Source organism: Meriones unguiculatus, chromosome 17 (genome assembly GCF_030254825.1).
Source record: "Meriones unguiculatus strain TT.TT164.6M chromosome 17, Bangor_MerUng_6.1, whole genome shotgun sequence".
In the NCBI taxonomy this organism is placed as follows: domain Eukaryota; kingdom Metazoa; phylum Chordata; class Mammalia; order Rodentia; family Muridae; genus Meriones; species Meriones unguiculatus.
In genome coordinates, this window is record NC_083364.1 from 24,100,524 (window position 1) to 24,126,044 (window position 25,521).

The 25,521-nt window shown below is 39.7% G+C and overlaps 2 gene segments (V, D, J or C); both read right to left on the bottom strand.

The window, feature by feature from the left end:
- Window positions 1-25,521, bottom strand: part of LOC110540899 (immunoglobulin lambda-1 light chain-like) — a 592,635-nt gene that overhangs the window by 367,733 nt on the left and 199,381 nt on the right.
- LOC110540898 (immunoglobulin lambda variable 4-69-like) lies at window positions 5,440-5,974 on the bottom strand. The segment is given in 2 exon segments: window positions 5,440-5,762; window positions 5,873-5,974. Coding segments are annotated over 2 exon segments (369 nt in total).

Here is a 25,521-nt window from a genome sequence, read left to right on the forward strand (position 1 = left end):
CACCATGGACTAAAGCTGGACATCAACAACAATGGAAATAACAAAAAACTGACACGCAAAAGGAAACTGAAAAACTTGCTACTCAATGACAGCTAGGTTAAGAAAGAAATAAAGAAATTAAAGACTTCCTAGAATTCAATGAAAACGAAGGCACAACATGCCCAAATTTATGGGACACATTAAAAGCAGTGCTCAGAGGAAAATTTATAGCACTAAGTGCCTTCAAGAAGAAATTTGTAACATCACATACAAGTAACTTAATGGCTCAACTGAAAACCATAGGAAAAAAAAGAAGCAGATACACCGAAGAGGAGCAGATGGCTGGAAATAATCAAACTCAGGGCTGAAATCAATCAATTAGAAACAAATAAAACTATGTAAAGAATCAATGAAACAAAAAGCTGGTTCTTTGAGAAAATCAACAAAATAGACAAACCCTTAGGCAAACCTTTAGCCAAACTAACTAAAAAGCAAAGAGAATCTATCCAAATCAGCAAAATCAGAAATGAAAAGTGTGACATAACTACAGACACTGAGGACATCTAAACAATCATTAGGTCATACAACACAAGCTTATGTGCCACAAAATTTGAAAATCTAAATTTAATGGACAATTTTCTTGATAGATTCCATCTACCAACATTAAGTCAAGATCAGGTAGAAAGTCTGAATAATCCTATATCTCCCAAGGAAATTGAAGCAGTTATTAACAGTTTCCCCTCCAAAATAATCCCTGGGCCAAATGGTTTCAGCACAGAATTCTACCAGACCTTCAAAGAAGTGCTAACACCAATTCTCCTCAAAATATTCCACAAAATAGAAACAGAAGGAACATCACCAAACTCATTCTATGAAGCCACAGTCACCTTGATACCTAAACTACACAAAGACCCAACAAAAAAGAGAACTTCAGAACTATCTCTCTTATGAACATTGACGCAAAAATACTCAGTAAAATACTTGAAAACAGTATCCAAGAACACATCAAAGATATCATCCACCATGACCAAGTAGGCTTCATCCCAGGCATGCAAGGGTGGTTCAACATACGGAAATCCATCAATGAAATCCTCCACATAAACAAACTGAAGGAGAAAAACCACATGATCATCTCATTAGACACCAAAAAAGCATTCGACGAAGTCCAACACCCATTCATGTTAAAAGTCTTGGAGAGATCAGAGATACAAGGCACATATATGACATAGTAAAGGCAATATACAGCAAGCCTATAGCCAACATCAAACTCAATGGAGAGAAACTTAAAGCAATCCCACTGAAATCAGGGACAAGACAAGGCTGCCCACTCTCTCCATAACTCTTCATAACTTGAAGTCTTAGCCAGAGCAATAAGACAACTAAAGGAGATCAAGGGGATACAAATGGAAGAAGTCAAAGTGTCACTATTCACAGATGATATGCTAGTATACATGACCGATCCCAAAAATTCAACCAGAGGACACCTTCAGCTGATGAACACCTTCAGCAAAGTGGCTGGATACAAAATCAACTCAAAAAAATCAGAAACCCTCCTGTATACCAAAGACAAAAGGGCCAAGAAAGAAATTAGGGAAACAACACCCTTCACAATAGCCACTAAGAACATAAAGTACTTTGGGGTGACACTAACCAAGCAAGTGAAAGAGCTGTTTGAGAAAAACTTCAAGTCTCTGAAGAAAGAAATTGAAGAAGATATCAGAAGATGGAAAGATCTCCTGTGCTCATGGATTGGTAGGATTAACATTGTGAAAATGGTCATCCTGCCAAAAGCAATCCACAGATAAAACACAATTCCCATCAAAATACCAACTCAATTCTACTTAGACCTTGACAAAAGATTCTCACCTTCATATGGAGAAACAAAAAACCCAGAATCTCCAAAACAATCCTGTACAACAGATCATCTGGAGGTATCTCCATCCCTGATCTCATGTTGTACTACAGAGCAATAGTAATAAAAACTGCATTGTATTGGCATAGAAACAGAAAGGAAGATCAATGGAACTGAATAGAAGACCCAGAAATAAACCCATATACCTATGAATACTCGATTTTTGACAAAGAAGCCAAAACCATTCAACGGAAAAAAGACAGCATCTTCAACAAATGGTGCTGGTCCAACGGGATGTCTACATGCAGAAAAATGCAAATAGATCCATATTTTTCACCCTGCACAAAACTAAAGTCCAAGTGAATCAAAGACCTCAACATAAAACCAGATATGCTAAATCGGGTAGAAGAAAAAGTGGGGAACAGCCTAGAACTCATTGGCACAGGAGACAACTTCCTGAACAGAATGCCAACAGCACAGGCTCTAAGAGTAACAATCAATAAATGGGACCTTATGAAACTGAAAGCTGTAAAGCAAAGGACACTGTCATCAAAACAAAACGACTGCCTACAGACTGGGAAAGAATCTTCACCAACCCTTTATCTGACAGAGGGCTAATATCCAATATATATAAAGAACTAAAGAAGCTCAAAAGCAGCAAACCAAGTAATCCAATTAAAAATGGTGTGCAGAGCTAAACAGAGAATTTTCTGTACAGGAATATAGAATGGCAGAGAAACACTTAAAGATATGCTCAACCTCACTAGCCATTAGGGAAATGCAAATCAAAACGACCCTGAGATTTTACCTTATACTCATCAGAATGGCCAAGATGAAAAACTCAAGTGACAACATATGCTGGGGAGGTTGTGGAGAAAGGGAAACCCTCCTCCGTTGCTGGTGGGAATGTAAACTGGTACAACCACTTTGGAAGTCAATCTGGCACATTCTCAGACAAATAGGAATAGTGCTCCCTCAAGACCCAGCTACACCACTACTAGGTATATACCCCAAATTTGCTCAAGTACACAACAAGGACATTTGCTCAACCATGTGTGTAGCAGCCTTATTTGTAATAGCCAGAACCTGGAAACAACGGAGATGTCCATCAAAGGAAGAATGGATACAGAAATTGTGGTATTTTTACACAATGGAATACTACTCAGCAATCAAAAAAAGAGTAAATCATGAAATTTGCAGGCAAATGGTGGGATCTAGAAAAGATCATTCTGAGTGAAGTATCCCAGAAGGAGAAAGACAAACATGGTATATACTCACTTATATAGACCTATAAGATATGATAAACATAATGAAATCTATACACCTAAGGAAGATAATCAAGAAAGCAGACACGGGGCAAGATGATCAATCCTCATTTAGAAAGACAAATGGGATGTGCATTGAACTTATGACAGGAGCCTATTGCAGAAAATATCTGAAAGGCTCCACCTAGCAGAGTTTCAAAGTAGATACTAAGACTCATAACCAAACCCTCTGCAAAGTACAGGGAATCATATGAAAGAAGGGGAGTTATTATGATGTGGAAGGGATAAGAGCTCCACAAGGACCAAATATATCTGGGCACAGGGTCTTTTCTGAGACTGACACTCAACCAAGGACCATGAGTGGATATAACCTAGAACCTCCGCTTGGATGTGGCCAGTGATAGTTCAGTAACCAATTGTTTTCCCATAGTATGGGGAACAAGGACTATCTCTAACAGGAACTCAATGGCAGGCTCTTTGACCTCCCCACCCCCCAAGGGAGGTGCAGTACTGTTAGGCCACAGAGGAGGACTTTGCAGCCAGTCCTGAAGATACCTGACAAAACAGAGTCATATGAAAGGGGAGGAGGTCCTCCCCTACCAGTGGACTTGGAAAGGGGCAGGGAGGAGATGAGGGAGGGAGGGTGGGATTGGGGAGGGAATGAAGGAGCGGGATACAGCTGGGATACAGAGTTAGCAAAATGTAACTAATAAGAAAAATTTTAAAAAAATAAAAAAAATTCTGATCACTAAACTACTTTTAAATTTATAACAATAATGTAATTCTAAAAATGTTATTACACCAACCCTATGTTAGAACTTTTGCACAAAAGTTTATTAGAATTTTGTTATCCAAACAGAATTGGGTTGCATATTTCTTGCTTTTTTGTTTCTGTTTTTACATAACATATGAATATTTCCAAGACAATGTCAATATTTGGATTCAGGGTCTGGACTCTTTGGAAGCAAAGACTAATTGGGAGACTGGGGAACAGATAAGGGTATCTTCCTATGAAAGCCAAGGCTACTCCCAGGACTCAGGGAGAGAGAGACAGACAGACATATGTGAACACCCAGTTCATGCCACTTCCCCACCATCATGGAGCCTTTTCTCTCTGAAACCATAAGTCAAGACTAAAACTTCCCTTTGATGGCTTGCCTTGGTTATGGTGTTTTATCAAGAGAATAGAAACTTAACTAATACAATAAACAATCATCTGCATATAGAGAGGAGGGATTTGCTGGAAGAATAAGGAAGCCCAAATACCAGAAAAATAAAAAAATAAAAAACATGCTTTTGGCTCTGGCCACCCCTGGAACAAAAAAAACAAAAGGGAAGAAAAAACGTTATGCCATTTGTAAGTAAGGACTCAGAAAGCTGGTCAAACAAAAAAGAACCCACAGCAACTCTCAGAAACTGCTGTTGAGGAATCCTGATCAACACAGATGTCTAGCAGGCTGGAGGACCTGATGTGAGATTCTGACTAAGAATTGGCTTCAGGGGCTTCTCCAGGAAAAGAAGTTTAATATTGTTGGCTGTCAAAAGAATTGAGTTCCAATCCTGGTGAAGCAGGATCCTTCATAGGAATTCTCCTGTGCTTTTTTTTTTTTTTTTTGTAATGTGATTGGTTATTTTAAATCCTAAAGGTGAGATTTTAAAGATGACCTGGATGTGTGAAAAAGAAGGGCCTCTAGGAAAATAGCAAGATCACAAACAAGCATTATGGCAGAGAGTAAACAACATGGTGGACACTTTGTCCTTTCTTCAAAGTTTCTTAGAAGGATTATTCAGTAAAGACAGAGTTGAAGAAAACACATGGAGAAGGTCATGTGCATTCAAACACAATGTCCAGCCCTTGCAAATATTTTGATTGTGTTTTCCTAGCTCTAGTTGGCTACTTCTACTCTGTCTCCTTAAATGTTCTTGCACTGTCCTTCTTGGATATTTGCCAGAGTTACTTAGGACATAGGACAAGAAAGCTATCTTACTAAAAGTAGACATTTCACTGAACTTTAGTGAGAGCCTTAGATTCACTGCTCCACTTAAAAGAAGAATAATCTTATCCCATTCAGCTATGTACACACCAGATTTGACTTTACATAGTCCTCGATGTTACAGAGCAGCACTCTCTATAAAATCCCTGCCTTTTCCCTGTTTCCACAGGAGTTCAGGAGAAACTGCTAATCTTTTGATATATCCCCTTGAGTAATAAAGAGAAAACCTTCAATGATTCTGATAGTTAAGAACTTCACATGGTTATTTTCACAACCATAGGCCAGCATTGATAGCTAAACAGCACAAGCAGTTCTTGTCCTGCTTCCTCATTTATCTGGCTCACTGTGTTTAACCATATTGTTCGTTAATGCTATAATCTGCACCACAGATGTAGGCAGCCTCATCCTCTGGCTGGATGTTGGAGATGCTCAAGTAGCGGTCAGCCCCAGAGCTGGATCCAGAAAAACGATCAGGGATCCCATCCCCCTTACTGTGGCTTCCATCACTCTTAACATACATCAAATACTTAGGAGCTTTGTCTGGCTCTTGCTGGTACCAGTGAATGATGTAGGTGCTGTAATCACTACTCAAAGTGCAGGTGAGCTTGGCTGAGGCACCAAGGGAAGCAGAGGCAGAGGGTAACTGAGTCAGCACAGGTTGGGAGAAAGACCCTGAAAACAGAAAACATTGTTACATCCTGGGGTTAGAGAGGAAGGAAGAATATATCTGGCTGTCACATGGTTTCATTGAACTGGGGATCAGAGTGCAGATGACTCCTGACCTGTAAAATGAAGGAAGGAGAGGAAGAGGAGAGTAGTCCAGGCCATGTTGCAGACACCACTGAGCTCTGCTGAGACAGAAATGGTGCAGGTCTCTCTTATCCTTCAACACTTCTCAAAGAAGTGATAGGGCCCTTTATGCAAATATTTATTGGTCAAGCAAATCGCTCCTTTCCTGTGTGTACCATGAAAAGTCTGGGTGTCACTTTCTGTCTGAGGCTTCCCAAGGGACCTTACTGGCCCCAGCTGCTGAGCCTGTTGAATCCTGAGCAGTCAAAAGAAATAGGTATTTGTGTTCTCTGCTGACATTCTTTTTTGGCATGTATAGTATCTCCTCTGACCAGGATTAAGCCTATGAATTCTGGGTTTACATGACTTTAGCTCACCTAATTAACATGCCCAAATAAGATTAAACACCTTGTCTTTTTTTTTTTTCATTCTGTAGTTAGTGTATGGGACTAACTAAATCAAACTTTTATTAGATACTTTTTTCCATTAACAATGGGAAAAATTGCATCAATTCAAAGATTAGAGCAGTCTAAAAATATGAAAAGTTGACTTGGTGTGAAAACAAAGAAGGCAATAATCTTAATATTCTCTCCTCTGTACACATGTTGCAGTATATATAACTATTCCATTTTTATTTTGTTGATATTATATAATAGGGACATTCCCCTAAGCAACCTAGGCTATGCTCTTGGTGTCTCAACTGTGAGACAGGGGAGTGGAAACACACTTGATTAATAGTTTGCACCCACATCTTTGTAGACATCTTTTTCATTTTGCCAAGATTTTAGCAGTAAGCTGAGAAATGCTTTGACTCCAACACTGCCAACACCAGTGGCTTAAATATTAGTATACAGGAAAAAACAGAACACCAAAAGGTTTTCTTAATTATCCATTTTTAAATACCAATATGTGCATTTCATCTGTACAATTATAATGTTTATTTTAGACAACAGCATGTAGTAGTTTTGAATTCCTCAGATGTTGAAATATTTGAAATATTTCACAATTTGAAATATTTTGTATACATTTATATAAAAATAATCCAATGTCTGACTCATCTGACAGATGTTTTAAGACCAACAAAGGCTTATTTTTAGACATGCATTTAGGAAGAGGGGATAAAATATCTCATTTACAGTATAAATTTCAAAGCTAGATGTAATTTTTACACCTTGAGTATTTTTCCAATTTTAGTCTCTTCCTTACCATGGGGTATCCTTTAAATGTAAGTAAGATAAGGTAATCAGATAGCCTTATTCAGTCTTTATCATTTTCATTCATCAGAGTGTTCCTATGTAGATTGGACATTTATTGTAGCACTACATAACTGATATTAATATCTGTAAATGAATTAACACTTTCATATTGAAATAAGCCTGCTAGCCTATGTATAAAAGCAGAACTACTGTTTCTAAAAAGGGAGGTAATAGGGTGGGCACACGGATAATTTTAGGTTAATTATTAATTTAAAAATGAACTAGCAATTTTGTATCTGCTGACTTTGTATCTGCATACACCTCTGGTAGTGACTTGAATTCGGTATGTAAAAAGGGGTTAGTGATGTTTTACTGCCGCTAAAAATGGCAACTTCCTCTGTCCTTTTTTGTTCCTTAAAGCTCTCAGTGTACAAGTGGACATTTGGATACAAGACCTTATGTAACAAACAAAGGTGATATCTGAAGCATGTAAATTGGATATAAAATTCTACTCTTAAAGAGTTGATCTAGAGTATGACCAAACATCTATATATGAAATCTATTAAGAAAACTTAATTCGGCAATTATGTCTTGATCTGATTGCAATTCATTCCTAACTAATCCCAGTCCCCACTGACGTGTTTTTATTTTGTACCAGAGCAGTGCAAATATACTTAAGATTAATGTTTTCCTCTTCCCATTCCTTGATTATGGTATTTCATCCTAGCTCTGTAGACTGAAGGCACATGGTTACCTCTACTCTAAAAACCAGTATTGATACCACTGCAGAAATAAACACCTTATCTTACCACAAAGTTTTCCCTTTTCCCTTTATAAACTGCCATTTACTTATGGAACACATATGTCTTTTGTCTATTCAGAGGCTGGCTTAAATCTTCCCGCTCTCCCTTGTTTCCTTAACCTTCTCCTCTTCCTTTAGCTTCTGTCTTTGTTACTTATTCCTGCCCATTGTCCTTCTAGGGCAACTAAATCTTCTTTGTGCTGAGAACCTGGTTTTTTGGCATCTTGAGCTAACTCCACGTTTCACTATATTTTGTTTCGGGAGGCCTGTTGACTCTACTATCTATGACAAACATATCTAAGAGCAAAAGAAAACTTTGCAGCTCTGTTTCTTTCTATCATAATAGCTGACAAACATCTTCCCCTTTGTGACTCTAACTAGGACACAAATGGAGGCAGAGGCTTCCTTTCACCTCTTATCTCTGGTGAATCAACATCAGACAACAGTGCCTGGTCCTTGGATCCCACTATCACAGGACAGTGTTTACAAGAGGCTCAGGCCAATGTGTGTTTATGTCTTGCTTCTCCATCTGTAGCTCATGGTGCTTAGCACCACTACAGTGTAGAATGCAGCAGCCTTCAACATTGTCCTCAGTTTTTTTTCGCCCTAGAACTCTAGGAAAACATTATATTTCAACTCTAGAGAAACATTATAAGGAGAAAAGTGACAGGACAGTGAGAGTACATGTAAATTGTTGGGTGAATCCAGGCTTACAGGCTTGCTGAGGCTACTTTGGATCCAGGTTGGAAAAGAATAATCAGAAACTGCTGGAGAGAGTCGTTCCCCAGCATCACCACTTCATGGGGTGTGGAGGAAGACCCTGAAATGAAATAACCTGTTATGAAAACATAAAAAATGAGAGGGAGCATTCCAAAGACAGGCCTCTTTAATGTCTATGAAACCTAGAGAGATAGGTAGGAAATGAGGACAGATAGGAAATGGGGCAGGTGCCCAGGTCATTGTGTAAAAATGTCCAGAAATCCCCAGCATCCAGAGAAGTTGCTGGACTCTGGTGTTCTCAGGGTACTGAGAAAACGAGAATTGGTGCAGACTGTCTTCTGCTGTTACCTTCACCAGTAGCACATTGCATCTCTTCAACACAGGGGAAAACTCTACTGCCAGGAAGGCTGGGGAAGCTATGAAGAAACACTGCTGTGCTAGGAACTCTAATTCTGGCCAGTAAGCTTGGTCCAGGAGTTAAATATGAGTCAGGAGTCAGCTTTGGGTCAATTTCTGAAAAATAAACAGTGCCCCCTGCTGGACTATAGATATTTACAACTATCTCCTGTAATGAATTTCAATTCTCCAATTATAGATTCCTCAGATCCTCTACAAAATTGCCATTAACTTTATTTTATTTATTTTAATTTTATTAATTACACTTTATTCACTTTGTATTCCCCCATAAGCCCCTCCCTCCTTCTCTCCTCATCCCACCCTTCCACCCCCTTCTGCATGTATGCTCCTACCCAAGTCCACTGATATGGGAGGTCCTCCTTTCTATCCTTCTGATCTTAGTTTATCAGATCTCATCAGGAGTGACTGCATTGTCATCTTCTGTGTCCTGGTAAGGTCACTACCCCCTCAGGGGGAGGTGATCAGAGAGCAGGCCAATCAGATTATGTCCAAGGCAGTCCCTCTTTCCATTACTATGTAACCCACTTGGACACTAAAATGCCATGGGCTACATCTGTGCAGGGGTTCTAGGTTATCTTCATGCATGGTACTTGGTTAGAGCATGAGTCTCTGGGGAGACACCTGTGTTCAAATTTCTGGTTCTGTTTCTCTCCTTGAGGAGTTCCTGTCCATTACAGATTTTACGATTTCCCACTTCTTACATAAGATTCCATGCACATTGCCCAACAGTTGGACATAAGTTTCAGCATCTGCTTTGATAATCTGGAGGGCAGAGCCTTTCAGAGGCCCTCTGTGGTGGGTTTCTAGCTTGTTCCTTGTTTTCTTCTTCTTCTGATGTCCAATATCTTTGCCTTACAGGATGGAGATTGAGCATTTTAGTCAGGGTCCTCTCTCTTGATTAGTTTCTTTACATGTACAGATTTTACTAGATTTATCCTATATTACATGTCTATATGAGTGAATACATACCATGTGTGTCTTTCTGTTTCTGGGACAGCTCACTCAGGATGATCCTTTCCAGTTCCCACCATTTACCTTTAAATTTCATGATTTCCTTATTTTTCATTGCTGAGTAATATTTCATTGTGTAGATGTACCACAATTTCTGCATCTATTTTTCAGTTGAGGGGCATCTGGGCTGTTTCCAGCTTCTGGCTATTAGAAATAATGTTGCTACAAACATGGTTGAGCAAATGTCCTTATTGTGTACTTGAGCCACTTTTGGATATATGCCTAGGAGTGTTAAGGCTGGATCTTGTGGAAGCACTATTCCTACTTGTCTAAGAAAGCGCCAGATTGATTTCCAGAGTGGTTGTACAAGTTTACATTCCAACCAGCAGTGGAGGAGGGTTCCCCTTTCTCCACAGCCTCTCCAGCATGTGTTGTCACTTGAGTTTTTGATCTTGGCCATTCTGATGGGTATAAGGTGAAATCTCAGGGTTGTTTTGATTTGTATTTCCTTGATGGCTAATGACATTGAGCATTTCTTTAATTGTTTCTCTGCCATTCTATATTCCTCTACAGAGAATTCTCTGTTTAGCTCTGTTCCCCATTTTTTAATTGGATTACTTGGTTTGCTGCTTTTCAGTTTCTTTTGTTCCTTATATATACTGGATATTAGTCCTCTGTCAGATAAAGGATTGGTGAAGATTCTTTCCGAATCTGTAGTCATTCATTTTGTTTTGATGACAGTGTCCTTTGCTTTACAGAAGCTTTTCATTTTCACGAGGTTCCATTTATAGATTGTTGCTCTTAGAGCCTGTGCTGTTGGTGTTCTGTACACGAAGTTGTCTCCTGTGCCAATGAATTAAAAAATACTCCCCACTTTTTTTCTAACCGATTTAATGTGTCTGGTTTCATGTTGAGGTCTTTGATCCACTTGGACTTCAGTTTTGTGCAGGGTGATAAGTATGGATCTATTTTCATTTTTTTGCATGTAGACATCCAGTTAGACCAGCACCATTTGTGAAAATGCTATCAGTTTTTCATTGAATGGTTTTGGCATCTTTGTCAAAGATTAGATGTCCATAAGTGTGTGGGTTTATTTCTGGGTCCTCTGTTCGGTTCCATTGATCCACAATTATGTTTCTATGCCGGTACCATGCCATTTTTATAACTGTTGCTCTATACTACAGCTTAAGATCAGAGATGGAGATAGCAACCAGAAGATCTTTTAATGTAGAGGATTGTTTTAGCAATTCTGGGTTTCTTGTTATTCCATATGAAGTTGAGAATTTTTCTTTCAATGTCTGTAAAGAATTGTATTGGTAATTTGATGGGAATTGCATTGAATGTGTAGATTGGTTTTGGTAAAATGGCCATTTTTACTAAGTTAAGCCTGCAAAGCCATGAGCATGGGAGATCTTTCCATCTTCTCATATCTTCTTCTAATTCTTTCTTCAGAGACTTGAATTTTTTTTCATACAAGTCTTTGACTTGCTTGGTTAGGGTCACACCAAGGTACTTTATGACCTTTTGGCTATTGTGAAGGGTGTTGTTTCCCTAATTTCTTTCTCAGCCCTTTTGTGTACAGGAGTGCTACTGATTTTTTTGAGTTAATTTTGTATACTGCCACTTTGATGAAGTTGTTTATCAGCTGTAGGAGTTCCCTGGTAGAGTTTTTGGGATCACTCCCGTATACTACCATATCATCTGCAAATAGTGATAATTTGACTTCTTCCTTTACAATTTATATCCCCTTGATCTCCTTCACCTGTCTTAATGCTCTAGCAAGGAATTCCAGAACTATGTTGAAGAGATATGGAGAGAGTGGGCAGCCTTGTCTTGTCCCTGATTTCAGTGGAATTGCTTTAAGTTTCTCTCTGTTGGATTTTGTTGGCTATAGGTTAGCTGTATATTGCTTTTAATATGTTTAGATATGTGCCTTGTATCCCTGATCTCTCCAATACTTAAACATGAATGGAGGTTGGATTTTGTCAAATGCTTTTTCAGCATCTAGGGACATTATCATGTGTTTTTTTTTTCTTTTAGTTTGTTAATATGGTGAATCACATTGATGGATTTCTGTATATTGAACCACCCCTGCATGCCTGGGATGAAGCCTAGTGGATGATATGTTTGATGTGTTCTTGTATTCGGTTTGTGAGTATTTTGTTGAATATTTTTGCATTGCTGTTCAGGGAGATTGGCCTGAAATTCTCTTTTTTGTTGGGTCTTTGTGAGGTTTAGGTACCAAGGTTCCTGTGGCTTCATAGTATGAGTATGATAATGTTCCCTCTGTCTCTATTTTGTGGAATAGTATGAAGAGAATTGGAGTTAGCTCTTCTTTGAAGGCCTGGTAGAAATCTGCACTGAAACCATCTGGTCCTGGGCTTATTTTGGATGGGAGATTTTGATGAGCGCTTCTATTTCCTTGGGGGATACAGGACTATTTAATTGATTTACCTGGTCCTGATTCAGCTTTAGTAAGTTGAATCGATCAAGAAAATTGTCCATTTCATTTAGATTTTCAAATTTTGTGGCATATAGACTTTTGAAATAAGTTCTAATGATTGTTTGGATTTCCTCAGGGTCTGTAGTTATGTCTCCCTTTCCATTTCTGATTTTGTTGATTTGGATGGAGTCTCTTTGCCTTTTAGTTAGCTTGGCTAACGGTTAGTCTCTCGTTGATTTTCTCACAGAACCAGCTCTTGGTTTCATTGATTCTTTGAATTGTTTTATTTGTTTCTAATTGATTGATTTCAGACTTGAGTTTGATTATTTCCAGCCCTCTACTCCTTTTTGGTGTGTCTGTTTCTTCTTTTTCTAGCGTTTTTAAGTGAGCCATTAAGTTGCTTGAATGCGCTGTCTTGAAGGCACTTAGTGCTATGAACTTTCCTCTCAGCACTGCTTTCATTGTTTCCCACAAGTTTGGGTATCTTATGCCTTCATTTTCTTTGAGTTCTAGGAAGACTTTAATTTTTTCTTTATTTCTTCCCTAACCCAGCAGTCATTTAGTAGCAAGTTGTTCAGTTTCCATGTGTGCGTAGGCTTATTGCTATTTCTGTTGTTGTTGAGGTCCAGCTTTATTCCATGTTGATCAGACAGGATACAGGGGATGATTTCAATCTTCTTGTATCTGTTGAGTCTTGCTTTGTGACCAACTATGTGGTCTATTTTGGAGAAGGTTCCATGAGGTGCTGAGAAGAAGGTAAACTCTTTTGTGTTTGGGTATAAGGTTCTGTAAATGTCTGCTGGGTCCATTTGTTTCATGACCTCTGTTAGAGAAATTGTTTCTTTGTTTAATTTCTTTCTTGTTGACCTGTACTTCGTTGAGAGTGGGGTGTTGAAGTCTCCCAGTATTAATGTGTGTAGATCTATGTGTGGTTTAAAATTTATCACTGTCTCTTTTACAAATGTGCATGCCCTTGTATTTGAGGCAAAGATGTTCAGGACTGTGATGTCTTCCTGGTGGAATTTTTCCTTGATTAGTATCATGTGTCCTTCCCCATCTCTTTTGATTAATTTTTGTTGAAAAAATATTTTATCAGCTATTAGAATGGCTACTCCTGCTTGCTTCTTGGGTCCATTTGCTTGGTAAGCCCTCTTCCAACTCTTTACCCTCAGGTAATGTCTATCTTTGTGACTTAGGTGTGTTTCTTGTATGCAAGAGATTGCCTGGTTTTGTTTACTTATCCATTCTGTTAGTCTGTGTCTTTTTATTGGAGAATTGAGTCCATTGATGTTGAGAGAGATTAATGACCAGTGGCTGATAGATCCTTTGATATTGATGTTGGCTGTGGTCATAAGGTTCTGTGCTTGGTTGCTTATTGGTTTACCATAGTGAGGTTAATTATTTCCTGTGTTTCCTTGAAAGTAGCTAGTTTTCTTGGGTTGTATTTTCCCTTCTAGAGTCTTCTTTAATGCTGGATTTATGTGTAGGTATTGTTGAAATTGGTTTTGTAATTGAATATCTTGCTTTCTCTGTGTATGATGTGAGAGTTTTGCTGGGTATAGTAGCCTGGGCTGACATCTGTGTTCTCTTAGGGTCTGCAGGATATCTGTCCAGGCCCTCTGGCTTTCATAGTCTCTGTTGAAAAGTCAGGTGTGATTCTAATGAGTTTGCCATTATATGTTACTTGGCTTTTTTCCCTTGTAGCTTTTAGTATCTTTTCTTTGTTCTGCATACCTACTGTTTTGATTATTATGTGGTGGGAGAATTTTCTTTTCTGGTCTAATTTATGGGTGTTTTGTAGGTCTCTTGTATTCTTTTTTGCCTCTCTTTTAAGTTGGGGAAATTTTTTTCAATGATTTTGTTGAAAATATTTTCTCGTCCTTGGAGGAGGGAATCTTCTTTTTCCTCTATTCCTATTATTCTTAGATTTTGTCTTTTATATTGTCTTGAATTTCTTGGACGGTCTTGTGTCTGGAATTTTTTAGATTTAACATTTTCTTTGACAGATACATGTATTTCTTCTATTGTATATTCCACACCTGAGATTCTTTCTTCCATCTCTTATAGTCTATTGGTTATGCTAACCTCTGTGGTTCCTGTTTTCTTCCCAAAGTTCTTTCTTTCCACATTTTCCTCCATTTGTGTTTTCTTTAAATTTTCAAATTCTATCTCCAGGTCTTGACCCATTTTTTTTTTTATTTCTTTTACCTGTCTGACTGTATATTCCTGTTTTTCCATCAATTCCTTCAGCTGTTTGAACAATCCTCTTTTTCTTTTATTTCATTCAGTGATTTAAACCTTTCCTCTCTATAGGCCACAAACTGTTTGGCTGCAACTTCCTCTATTTCTTTACGGATGGCCATAAACTGTTTGTTTTAATTTTCCTCTATTTCTTTACGCATTTTATTTGTTTCCTCTGTTATCTTCTTCATGATCATAGATGTTAGGTCCTCTTCTTGCATTATAATTATGTTGGGGTGTCTAGGGCTACTTGTCAGTGGATGACTGGGTTCTGGAGATGCCATATTGTCTGGCTTTTGTTGGTTGAACTTTTATGCTGGCCTCTACCCATTGGGTTACCTTAGGTCTTTGAAGTCAGTTTGTGGTGGTTCCTGGAATCCTGTGGTGGAGAGAATCCCTTTGGCAGCAAGATGTTTTTTCCTGAAGGAAGCCTTCTCAGCTTTTTGGGTATAGTCACTGGATGGTTGGTGTTTTTCAGGAGTTGCTGCTGCTCACTTCAGGTGTAAAGACTTGAATGGTAATTGTGCTCCTTGTTAGTCGAGAGGGCTCTCCTCTCACCAGAAGTTCTGAAGACAGCTGCTCAGTTTCTTGCTGTGAATTTAGTGATCTGCTGCTCTAATCTGTGTGTCTCGTGATTTGGTCGGTTTTATTAGGGATAACTGGTTGTCCCTTGGAGCATTATCTGGGGGTTGATCTCGGGGATCCCGGGGTTTTGTAGGTCTGAGGTTGGGGCTCTGTGCCCCAGTATCCAAGCAGTAATCTGTGGCGAGTACTGCTCTCCTGGTAACAGCAGGGTCTCTCCTGGTGCACAGCAGGTCCTTGGTTTGGGGATATACTGGATGATCTAAGTCTGTCCCCTTTGCTTAGTTCCCTGTGAGGATTTCTCCAGACAGTGACTCCAAGTCTCTGGTGTCCTGGGGCGTACATTTCTGTTTGTGAGTAATAGTTGGTACAAAGCAGGTCTCTGGGCTGGCGGCACACGCGCCTGCCTGCTTGTCTGCAGGAGCTGGGTGCCCAACTACTCTCTGTGCTTCTGGCTCGGGGCCAGATCAGTGATTGCAGTTCGTACTCACAGGTCTTTGAGAGACTTTCCCTGGGTAAAGCCTGGGTGGCCCAAGTCAGAACTGTTTCCTTCCTTCCCTGTGGGGGACTCTCCCGACAGGAACTCCCAGACTCTGTTACACTAGGGTGCAAAGTTCCATCTTTGCTAGAGAGCTGGGTGTGCAGCCCCTCTCCGTGCTGTTGCTGGTGCTTGGAGCCCAGTTCAGTGATGGCGGCACGTACCCACTGGTTTGTGAGAGTTTTTCCATGTAAAGACTGGGTGACCCATGGCCAGTTCTGCTACTTTCCTTCCCCGTGTTTTTTTTTTTTGTTTTGTTTTGTTTTGTTTTGTTTTGTTTTTTTCACGACTGGGACTCCCAGTTTCTGGTGTTTTTGTGCCCACCGTTCAGCTTGGGAAGGTGATAGGGGCATGCAGGTGTGTTGCTCTGGTCCAGCGACCTAGTGCCTGAACGACCCGGGAACTCTTCCAGGTTCTGGCTGGGTGGCCTGAGTGTGGACCCGAATGGTTCCCACGCCTTGGGAGTTGCCTCTCACCTGGGAAACTCTATCGCTATTGTTTTAGGACCCAGAGTTCAGTCTCTTGGTCACTGTATGGAAAATGTTGTCCTGCTCCTCAGATGCAGTGTTCTCCTGGCACCACCATCTTGACCCCCCTCCCAAGTATATCTTTTTTTTAAACACTCCTTTTTTCTGAAACATTCCATTTGAGAAAGTTTATTAAGCCAGTTAAGACTGTAAGGAGCCCTCTAGCTGTCTGTCTGAGAGAAAGCTTCTGCCTGGGAAAGAAAAAGGAATGTAGGGTTCCAAAACAAAAGGCTTCAAACACATTACAATTATAACAGGCTGTTAGAAGGTCTGTAGAATGTACGAAGTCCATTCCTCTAGAGAAACAAATCTGTTTTTAAACATCAGGAACTTTTCTCATTGGGAAATTGGGCCCCTTTTGCTATTGTAAAATACTTTATTATCCCAATATAGCTCCCAAGTAAAAGAGGCTCAGGGACAGAGCAACCTGAGAATTTTAAGGTTATTTCAGTCCAATAAAATAAATACATTTAGTGTAACTAAATTTATAACCTAAACATTTTAATTGGCAGTATGTCATGGAAACTATCATTCCCCCAAGTGAAAACACTCTAATGTGTATCCCTAAAAAATAAAAGATATTTAGAAGGAAGAAAGACTGATGAGGTCTTACAGGAAAGCCTCTCCAATCTCCATTCGCTATCTATGGTAGTGGAATTAATCCAGTTCATCGCATGCCGTCATATGCTCAGGAGGGACAGTCATGACCTGCTTTCACTTGAAGTCTACCTGCATTTCACATTCATTACTCAGCCAGAAAATGACTAGTGTTGAGGAAGCTGCAGCTGCCCGGGAGATAAATGCCTTCAGCCTGCACAGGCATCTCTTGTAGAGACAGCCTCAATGTGTGGAGCTCCCCTTTTCTGAGGAGTAGGGGAGAAACAGGGAGAAAGAATGGCACCAGGAGGAGAGAAAGATGGGGGCTTCAACAAGGTGCAAAATGAATACATAAAAAACAAAATGAAACAATAATTAGAGTTGAAAAGGGAGACATAACAACAGACAATGAGAAAATACAGAAAATATTAAGGATGTATTTTAAAAATCTGCACTTCAGGACATTAAAGATGTTGGTGCCCAGTGTTGGCCATATCTGAGGGACAGAGAATCTGAAACACCGAAATTGGTTTTAGAGGACGGGTTGCTGAATCCAGAACATCAACATTGAGGCTTCCTGGGTAAGAAGGCACAACCTGTGAGCTAAGACCATTTGGACCCAGGTCCCCAGAGGACTTCTCTGGGAACTGAGACTGTCGAACATTCAATGCCCCTGAACTTCCCCTTGATGGGCTCCCTCCATGCCTTCTCGATGGATGTCTGCAGTGCTCAGGGCTCCTAGCACAGAATTCCCTTCTCTTTACCTGAGATAGAGAAGGCAGGCCTCAGAGTCCCTCAGTTGCAGGCTGCTAGCTGAACAGGCCACCGAGATACCCTGGGCCATACAGGTCCCTGGCTGCCAAGGGCCTCCCGGAAGGCATCTGTACTGGCAGCCTCCCACTTCTGCCTCTATGGCTGGATTTCCAGCTGGCTGCTATACTAGGCTCCAAGATCTGCAGCTGCAATACTACTGAGCTGGTGGAGCTTTTACACATGCATTTGACCTGGTAGGCCCAAATCTAGGAGTAGAGAACAGGGAAACACCTGTACTATCCGATTAGACCTGCTAGAGGGTGAGTGTGCCTTTGAGTGAGTTCATGCAGAACCCTAGACCCAGGGTCCCTCTACCCTAACAGCCAGACATCAGATCCCTCCCACCCACACACCTGTGTGGGCAACATGGAAATTCTTGGACAGGTTTCTCAACATTGAATCACCTGTGCTGTGGGCTTACCAGTGGAGTCCAGAAAAACAACTCCCAGAGCACACAAAGATCTGAATACCAGAAGGACAGTATGGCAGGCTTCTATGCCACTGAGGTATTCAGGGAGTCTGTGCTTGTGCATTGCACCTAAGAACATCACCAGTGTCAACATGCCCTCCTCTGCCTTCACCTCCCCAACATTCCAGGAATCTACACTCTCTAGCACCCTGTCTTTCAAGGAATGCTTCCACACAAACATGCACGCTTGCTCACCTGCACTTGTGCATCTGCACCTGTGGACCTAACTACCCTAGGTACAGCTGAAATACCAATGCACACACTCAAATGAGTGAACCTCTCTTATCTTCCTGAAGAATACTCCAGACACCAGAGAAAGATAGACCCAGTCTGATGTGCAGACTACAGGAACAGACAGTGAAGGGTACAGATAAGCGGATGGCCAGAGAGTGGCATAAGAACACACCCAACAAAATTCAGGACGTCATGTCTTCACAAGAAACCCCCCAAATCAATGGATATTTCAATTCATCAAAACACACGAAAATGATTTTAAAGCTCTACTCATTGAGTTACTAGAGGCACATAAAGACAAAATGAACAAATCTCTCAAAGAAATCGCCACACAAGTGGAGGCAAATAAGAGGAAATGAACAAAGTGCTTAAAGAAATACAGGGAAATACAGCCAAACAAATAGAGGCACAAGTGGAGGCACAATTAGTGGTCTATAGAGAGGAAACAAACCAAAAATGAGGCCATCCTAGAAAGACAGGAATCTACATTCAAACAGATGAAGGAAATGGTGCAAGACATTTAAACAGAATTAAGAAAACAGAGAAAACCCTGGAGCCGGAGAACTTAGAGAAAAGATCAGGAACCACAAAGGGAAGCATCACCAACAGAAAACAAGAGATAGAAGAAAGAATCTCAGGTGCTGAAGATACCCTTGCAGAAATTGATACTTCCCTCAAGGAAAAAGTAAAATCGGAAATGTTCCAAACACAAAACATCCAAGAAATCAAAGATGCCATGAAAGGACGAAATGTAAGAATAAAAAGAATAGAGGAAAAAGAACATACCAGCCTCAGGTCCAAAAAATATTTTCAAAAAAATCAGAAGAAAGTTTTCCTAACTTGAAGAAAGCCTGACAAAAGAGAGAAATGATGAATGTGAATATAATCAAAATAGATTTCAAATATCTAAAAAAAAATTCCTAAAAAAATAACAAAATCTAGTTTTCCACACTAGATATATCCTAATAAATTGGTTAAGAAAAATTAGAAGAAAGTCCTTCATCTGATGATATTTGAAGGTCAACACATGTTCTGCATAGTAGAGTCTACATAAAGTTGCATAAAACATCACATATGAAAGCTTTAGATTTCGTCAACTTGCTTTAGATTACATAATGTTTAGCAAAGGGCAAGGAATTAACCCTGCAAGTTAAATACCAAAATATTTAACTTTGTATTTGTCACAGGTGAAGAGGGTTTATGTCTTACATCCTCATCTTCCTGTGAAAATCAAAGAGGAAAGAAAAGAAACAACCCAAATAACAAATATGGTACTCCTCTAAATAGAGAATTCTTAATTAAAAAACAGGAAAAGATACCTAAAATATTGTTTGTCATCCTTAGCAATTGGGGAAATGCAATTGAAACAACTTTGAGGTTTCATCTTATTCATTCAGGATGGCTAAGATCCACCAAAGCTGACAATATTGTGGTAGAGAGGATCACTCATACACTGATGAAGAGAATGCAAATGGCTGAAGCCACTGTGGGAATCAGCATGGTGGATGGTAAAAACTCCTAAACTCTGTACACCATAGGATCCAGCTGTATCACTCCTAGATATATGCACAAAGGAACAGACATAATATTCCATAGATACTAATTGAATGATCTTCATTACTGCTCTATTCACAATGGCCAGAAATGCAAATAACCTAAAAGTGATATAGTAGATGAATGGACAATGAAAACGTGTTGCATATACAGCGTGAAACACTATTCAGCTATAAAGACCGGATTCTTTCCATAAAAGCCCATACTGAGTCTAGTAGGAAACTCTTAGATTTAGTAAACACAAGAAAGTTACAAGGTACAAAATTAACATATATAAAAAAGCAGCTTTTTTTTATAATAATAGTTTACTCTCTGATAAAGCAATTTAGAGAAAAATATTCTATCATAAGTAACTCCCCTCAAAATGAAGTAGTTAGGAGTATAGCTAACCAAAACAGTGAAAGACTTCTATAATGAAAATTTATAGGTACTGGACAAGGAAACCACAGAAGATAATAGAGTATGAATAAATACCCCATGTTACTGGATTGGCAGCATTTATATTGTGAAAATTTCTGTATTATCTAAATTAATTTAGAGGATTAAAGAAATAACTACCAAAATTATCATGTCATGTTTCACAAGTTTAGAAAAAAACAGTATGAGAATTTCCTCAAATTATACTATAAAGACAGCCTGGTACCAGTATTATAAACAGACTGCTGGACAAATAGGATAACATTGAGGAAGGAGAAATAAAATGTCAAAAACATGTTCACTTAATATCCATACACAAAACAAAAATATACTTGAAGTGAAAATAGACATTTCAACAAATGATGGCAGCAAAACAGGACGTATACAGGAAGAAGATGACATTTGATTAACATATTTTATCTTGTAAGTAAATCAATTTAAAATAGATCAAAGACTTAAATTTAAACCCTAAAACAGAGAAAAATTGCAAATAAAATCTAGGAGATGTCCCGAACATAATGGAGTGAGCATAAAATTTTTATATACAACATCAAACAGTACATGAATTAATACCAGTCACCACCAGATGAGTACATAAAAATAAAAAGTTATTTCTGAAACAAGGGAAACATTCAGCAAGGTAAACAACCCACAGACTAGAAGAAAATTTCTGATGAGCTGTAATTTAGCAGGGGTTAATACTCAAGAGAGTAGAATGACTTGAAGACATTAAATAGCAAATTTAATCAAAGAAGAAATCAAACCACCTGTGAACAAGTAAACAACAGAGATGTATAGACACTTTGAGAAACAGAAACACAGATTAACAATAACTATTTCTTAAAATGTTCAGTATCCCTCGTCATTGGAGAAATTCAATGTAAAACTGCTTTGAGACATTACCTCCCCCAGTCAGCATGACTGCCATAAACAAGTCTGACAGTGAATGTTCAAGAAAATGTGGAGGAAAGGTAACACTCACTTTAGAGTACATAAATGAATTCAGACCTTGTTGAAATAAGTCTAGAGATTTAGAAAAAAAAAATAGAAATATAATGTTACCCAGATCTTCCAGTCCTGGGCAGATACTCAGAGAACTCCATACCTACCATAAATATATTTGCATCCCATGTTTATTACAGCTTCATTAGCTATAGCAAAAACCTGGAATGAACATAGTCCAATACATGAATGAACTGTGAAATTCTGGCACACACATACATAAATACACGCAGTTACAAATAGTATTTAGCTTAAAAATGTTTTATATGCATGATGTAATAATAATTATTTTAAGTTACTCCCCAATAGTATTTAGCTTAAAATTAAAATGGAAAACAACTACACCTGAGAAAATATCGGATAAAGATAATTTCCCAGGGAGGGAGGACTCTCATTCTGAGCAGCAGCAGCAGGATCAGCACAGTGACCAGCAATCAGAACTCTCGGCCATAAAACACAGTCATTGTGTTTCCCAGGTGAGAGGATACCCCACGGTGGGGGATTCAATCAGCTTTTAACTCACCCGGCTAAACCACGGAAGAGATCCCGGTTCCGCCAGACGCTTGGCTGCCGGCCGCCAGCCCCAGCCCCAGAGCCACAAGCCAGTGTCTCTGGTCATGGTCCCAGACTGAACCATGCGCACCACACTATCAGAAGCTGGAATTTTCAGTCGAGAGATAACCCCAGGGTACAGGAAACGACTGGGACCAGCCTTAGGTCACCCAGACATCGCCTGGAAAAGACTCGGGGTCCACAGGCACCCCAGGAGCCAGCCTGGAGCCAGAGCCCGGGACCCAGGTTCCGGCACTGAACCCTGCCTACCTGCGTGCCTGACTCCCCACCTGAGATAGAACTGTGGGCACCAGGGCACCAGTGAATGAGTTTCACTATCCGGTGCAAACACACAGGGAGGGAAACGGCTGGTCTGATCTCAGAGCACTCAGCCGACACCCCCAACCTGAAAAGGTTCCCGGAAAATTACCCAGCTTAGGGAGGCACCCAGGTTCCCAAAGGCCGCAAAGGCAGACACAGGCAATTTATGTGCACCAGACAGCTGGCAGAGACTGAGCCGCCATCACACAGCTGTGCTCCAGGCACAGGCAGTTTCTAAGGCCAGCCAGCTGGCAGACACTGAGCAGTGTGCACCAGGGCAAAAAAAGACACTGGGAGTCCGTGTCTCCAGAGAATCCACAGGGAAGGAAGGAAACTGTACTGACCTAAATCACCCAATCCTTCCCTAGAAAAAGTCTAGCAGACTAGTGGGGCCGAGGCGCCAGCACTCAGCTGTGCTCCAGACACAGGCACAAACAGTTGATGTGAGGCTGATGTCCAACTGGGTCACAGCAGCTGATCATTAAATTTACAACAAGAAACCCAGAAACAGGGCAGCTACCCTCAGGACTTCCCTGGGTGAGAGGAGAACCCTCTCGACTAACAAAGACCACAGTTACCATTCAGGTCTATATCCCTGAGGTGAGCAACTCCTGAAAAAACACCAGCCATCCAGGGACTATACCCAAAAAGCTGAGAAGACATCCTTCAGGAAAAACCAGCTTTCTGCAAAGGGGATTCTCTCCAACACAGGATCCCCAGGAACCATCAGAAAATAACCCCAAACACCTAAGATAGCACAATGGGTAGAGGCCAGCATAAAAGCTCAAGCAACAAAAGACAGAGCAATCAATATGGCATCTCCAGAACCCAGTTACCCAGGGGCAAGTAGCCCTGGACACCCCACCATAACTGAAATCCAAGAAGATGACCTAACAAGTATGCTCATGAAGATGATAACAGAGGAAACAAATAAGATTCGTAAAGACATAGAGGAAGATAAACTCAAACAGAATATTGCCATCCATAAAGAAATAGAGGAAGCTGCAGCCAAACAGTTTATGGCCTTTAGAAAGGAAATGCTTAAAACACTGAATGAAATGAAAGAAACAGAGTTGAAGGAACTAAAAGAAAAACAGGAAAGTACAATCAGACAGGTGAAGGAAGTAAACAAAACAACTCAAGACCTGAAGATAGAATTGGAAAAATTAAAGAAAACACAAATGGAAGAAATAATGGAAAGGAAGAATCTAGGGAAGAAAACAGGAACTACAGAGGTAAGCATAACCAACAGACTACAAGAGATGGAAGAAAGGATCTCAGATGTAGAAGATACAATGGAAGAAATCGATGTATCTGTCAAAGAAAATGTTAAATCCGAAAAATTCCTGACATGGACCGTCCAAGAAATGCAAGACAATATGAAAAGACAAAACCTAAGAATAATAGGTATAGAGGAAAAAGAAGACTCCTTTCTCCCAGGCCCAGAAAATATTTTCAACAAAATCATTGAAGAAAATTTCCCCAAGCTAAAGGAGAGGCCAATTTGAATACATGAGGCCTACAGAACACCCAAAAAAATTGACCAGAAAAGAAAATCCTCCCGCCACCTAATAATCAAAACAGTAAGTATACAGAACAAAGAAAAAATACTAAAGCTGCAAGGGAAAAAGGCCAAGTAACATATAATGGCAAACCCATTAGAATCACACCTGACTTTTCAACAGAGACTATGAAAGCCAGAAGGGCCTGGACAGATATCATGCAGACCCTAAGAGAACACAGATGTCAGCCCAGGCTACTATAAACCGCAAAACTCTCAGTCCTCATAGATGGAGAAAACAAGATATTCAATGACAAAAACAAATTTCAACAATACCTACAAACAAATCCAGCATTACAGAAGACACTGGAAGGGAAAATACAACCCAAGAAAGCTAGCTACATTCAAGAAAACACAGGAAATAAATAACCTCACTTTAGTAAAACAAAAAGCAACCAAGCACACAACCTGATGACCACAGCCAACATCAAAGTCAAAGGATCTAACAGCCACTGGTCATTAATCTCTCTCAACATCAATGGGCTCAACTCTCCAATAAAAAGACACAGATTAACAGAATGGATACGTAAACAAAACCCAGCAATCTGTTGCATACAAGAAACACACCTAAGACACAAAGATAGACATTACCTGAGGGTAAAGGGTTGGAAGATGACTTTCCAAGCAAACGGACTCAAGAAGCAAGCAGGATTAGCCATTCTAATATCTGATAAAATAGACTTTCAACCAAAATTAATAAAAAGAGATGGGGAAGGACACTTCATACTCATCAAGGGAAAATTCCACCAGGAAGACATAACAATCCTGAACATCTATGCCCCAAATACAAGGGCACACACATTTGTGAAAGAAACATTGATAAAATTTAAAGCACATATAGATCCCCACACATTAATAGTGGGAGACTTCAACACCCCACTCTCAACAAAGGACAGGTCAACAAAACAGAAATTAAACAAAGAAACATTGTCTCTGACAGAGGTCATGAATCAAATGGACCTAACAGACATTTACAGAACTTTACACCCAAACACAAAAGAATTTACCTTCTTCTCAGCACCTCATGGAACCTTCTCCAAAATAGACCATATAGTGGGTCACAAAGCAAGCCTCAACAGATACAAGAAGATTGAAATAATCCCATGTATCTTGTTTGATCGCCATGGAATAAAGCTGGACCTCAACAACAACAGAAATAACAAAAAGTCTACACACACATGGAAGCTGAACAACTTGTTACTAAATGACAGCTGGGTCAGGGAAGAAATAAAGAAAGAAATTAAAGTCTTTCTAGAAATCAATGAAAATGAAGACACAACATACCCGAACTTCTGGGACACAATGAAAGCAGTGCTAAGAGGAAAGTTCATAGCACTAAGTGCCTTCAAGAAGAAATTCGAGACAGCTCATTCAAGCACCCTAATGGCTCACTTAAAAACCCTAGAAAAAGAAGAAGCAGACACACCAAGAAGAAGTAGATGGCTGGAAATAATCAAACTCAAGGCTGAAATCAATCAATTGGAAACAAATAAAACAATTCAAAGAATCAATGAAACCAAGAGCTGGTTCTTTGAGAAAATCAACAAGATCGACAAACCCTTAGCCAGGCTAACTAAAAGGCAGAGAGACACCACCCAAATCAACAAAATCAGAAATGAAAAGGGGGATATAACTATAGACACTGAGGAAATCCAAACCATCATTAGGACTTACTTCAAAATTCTATATGCCACAAAATTTAAAA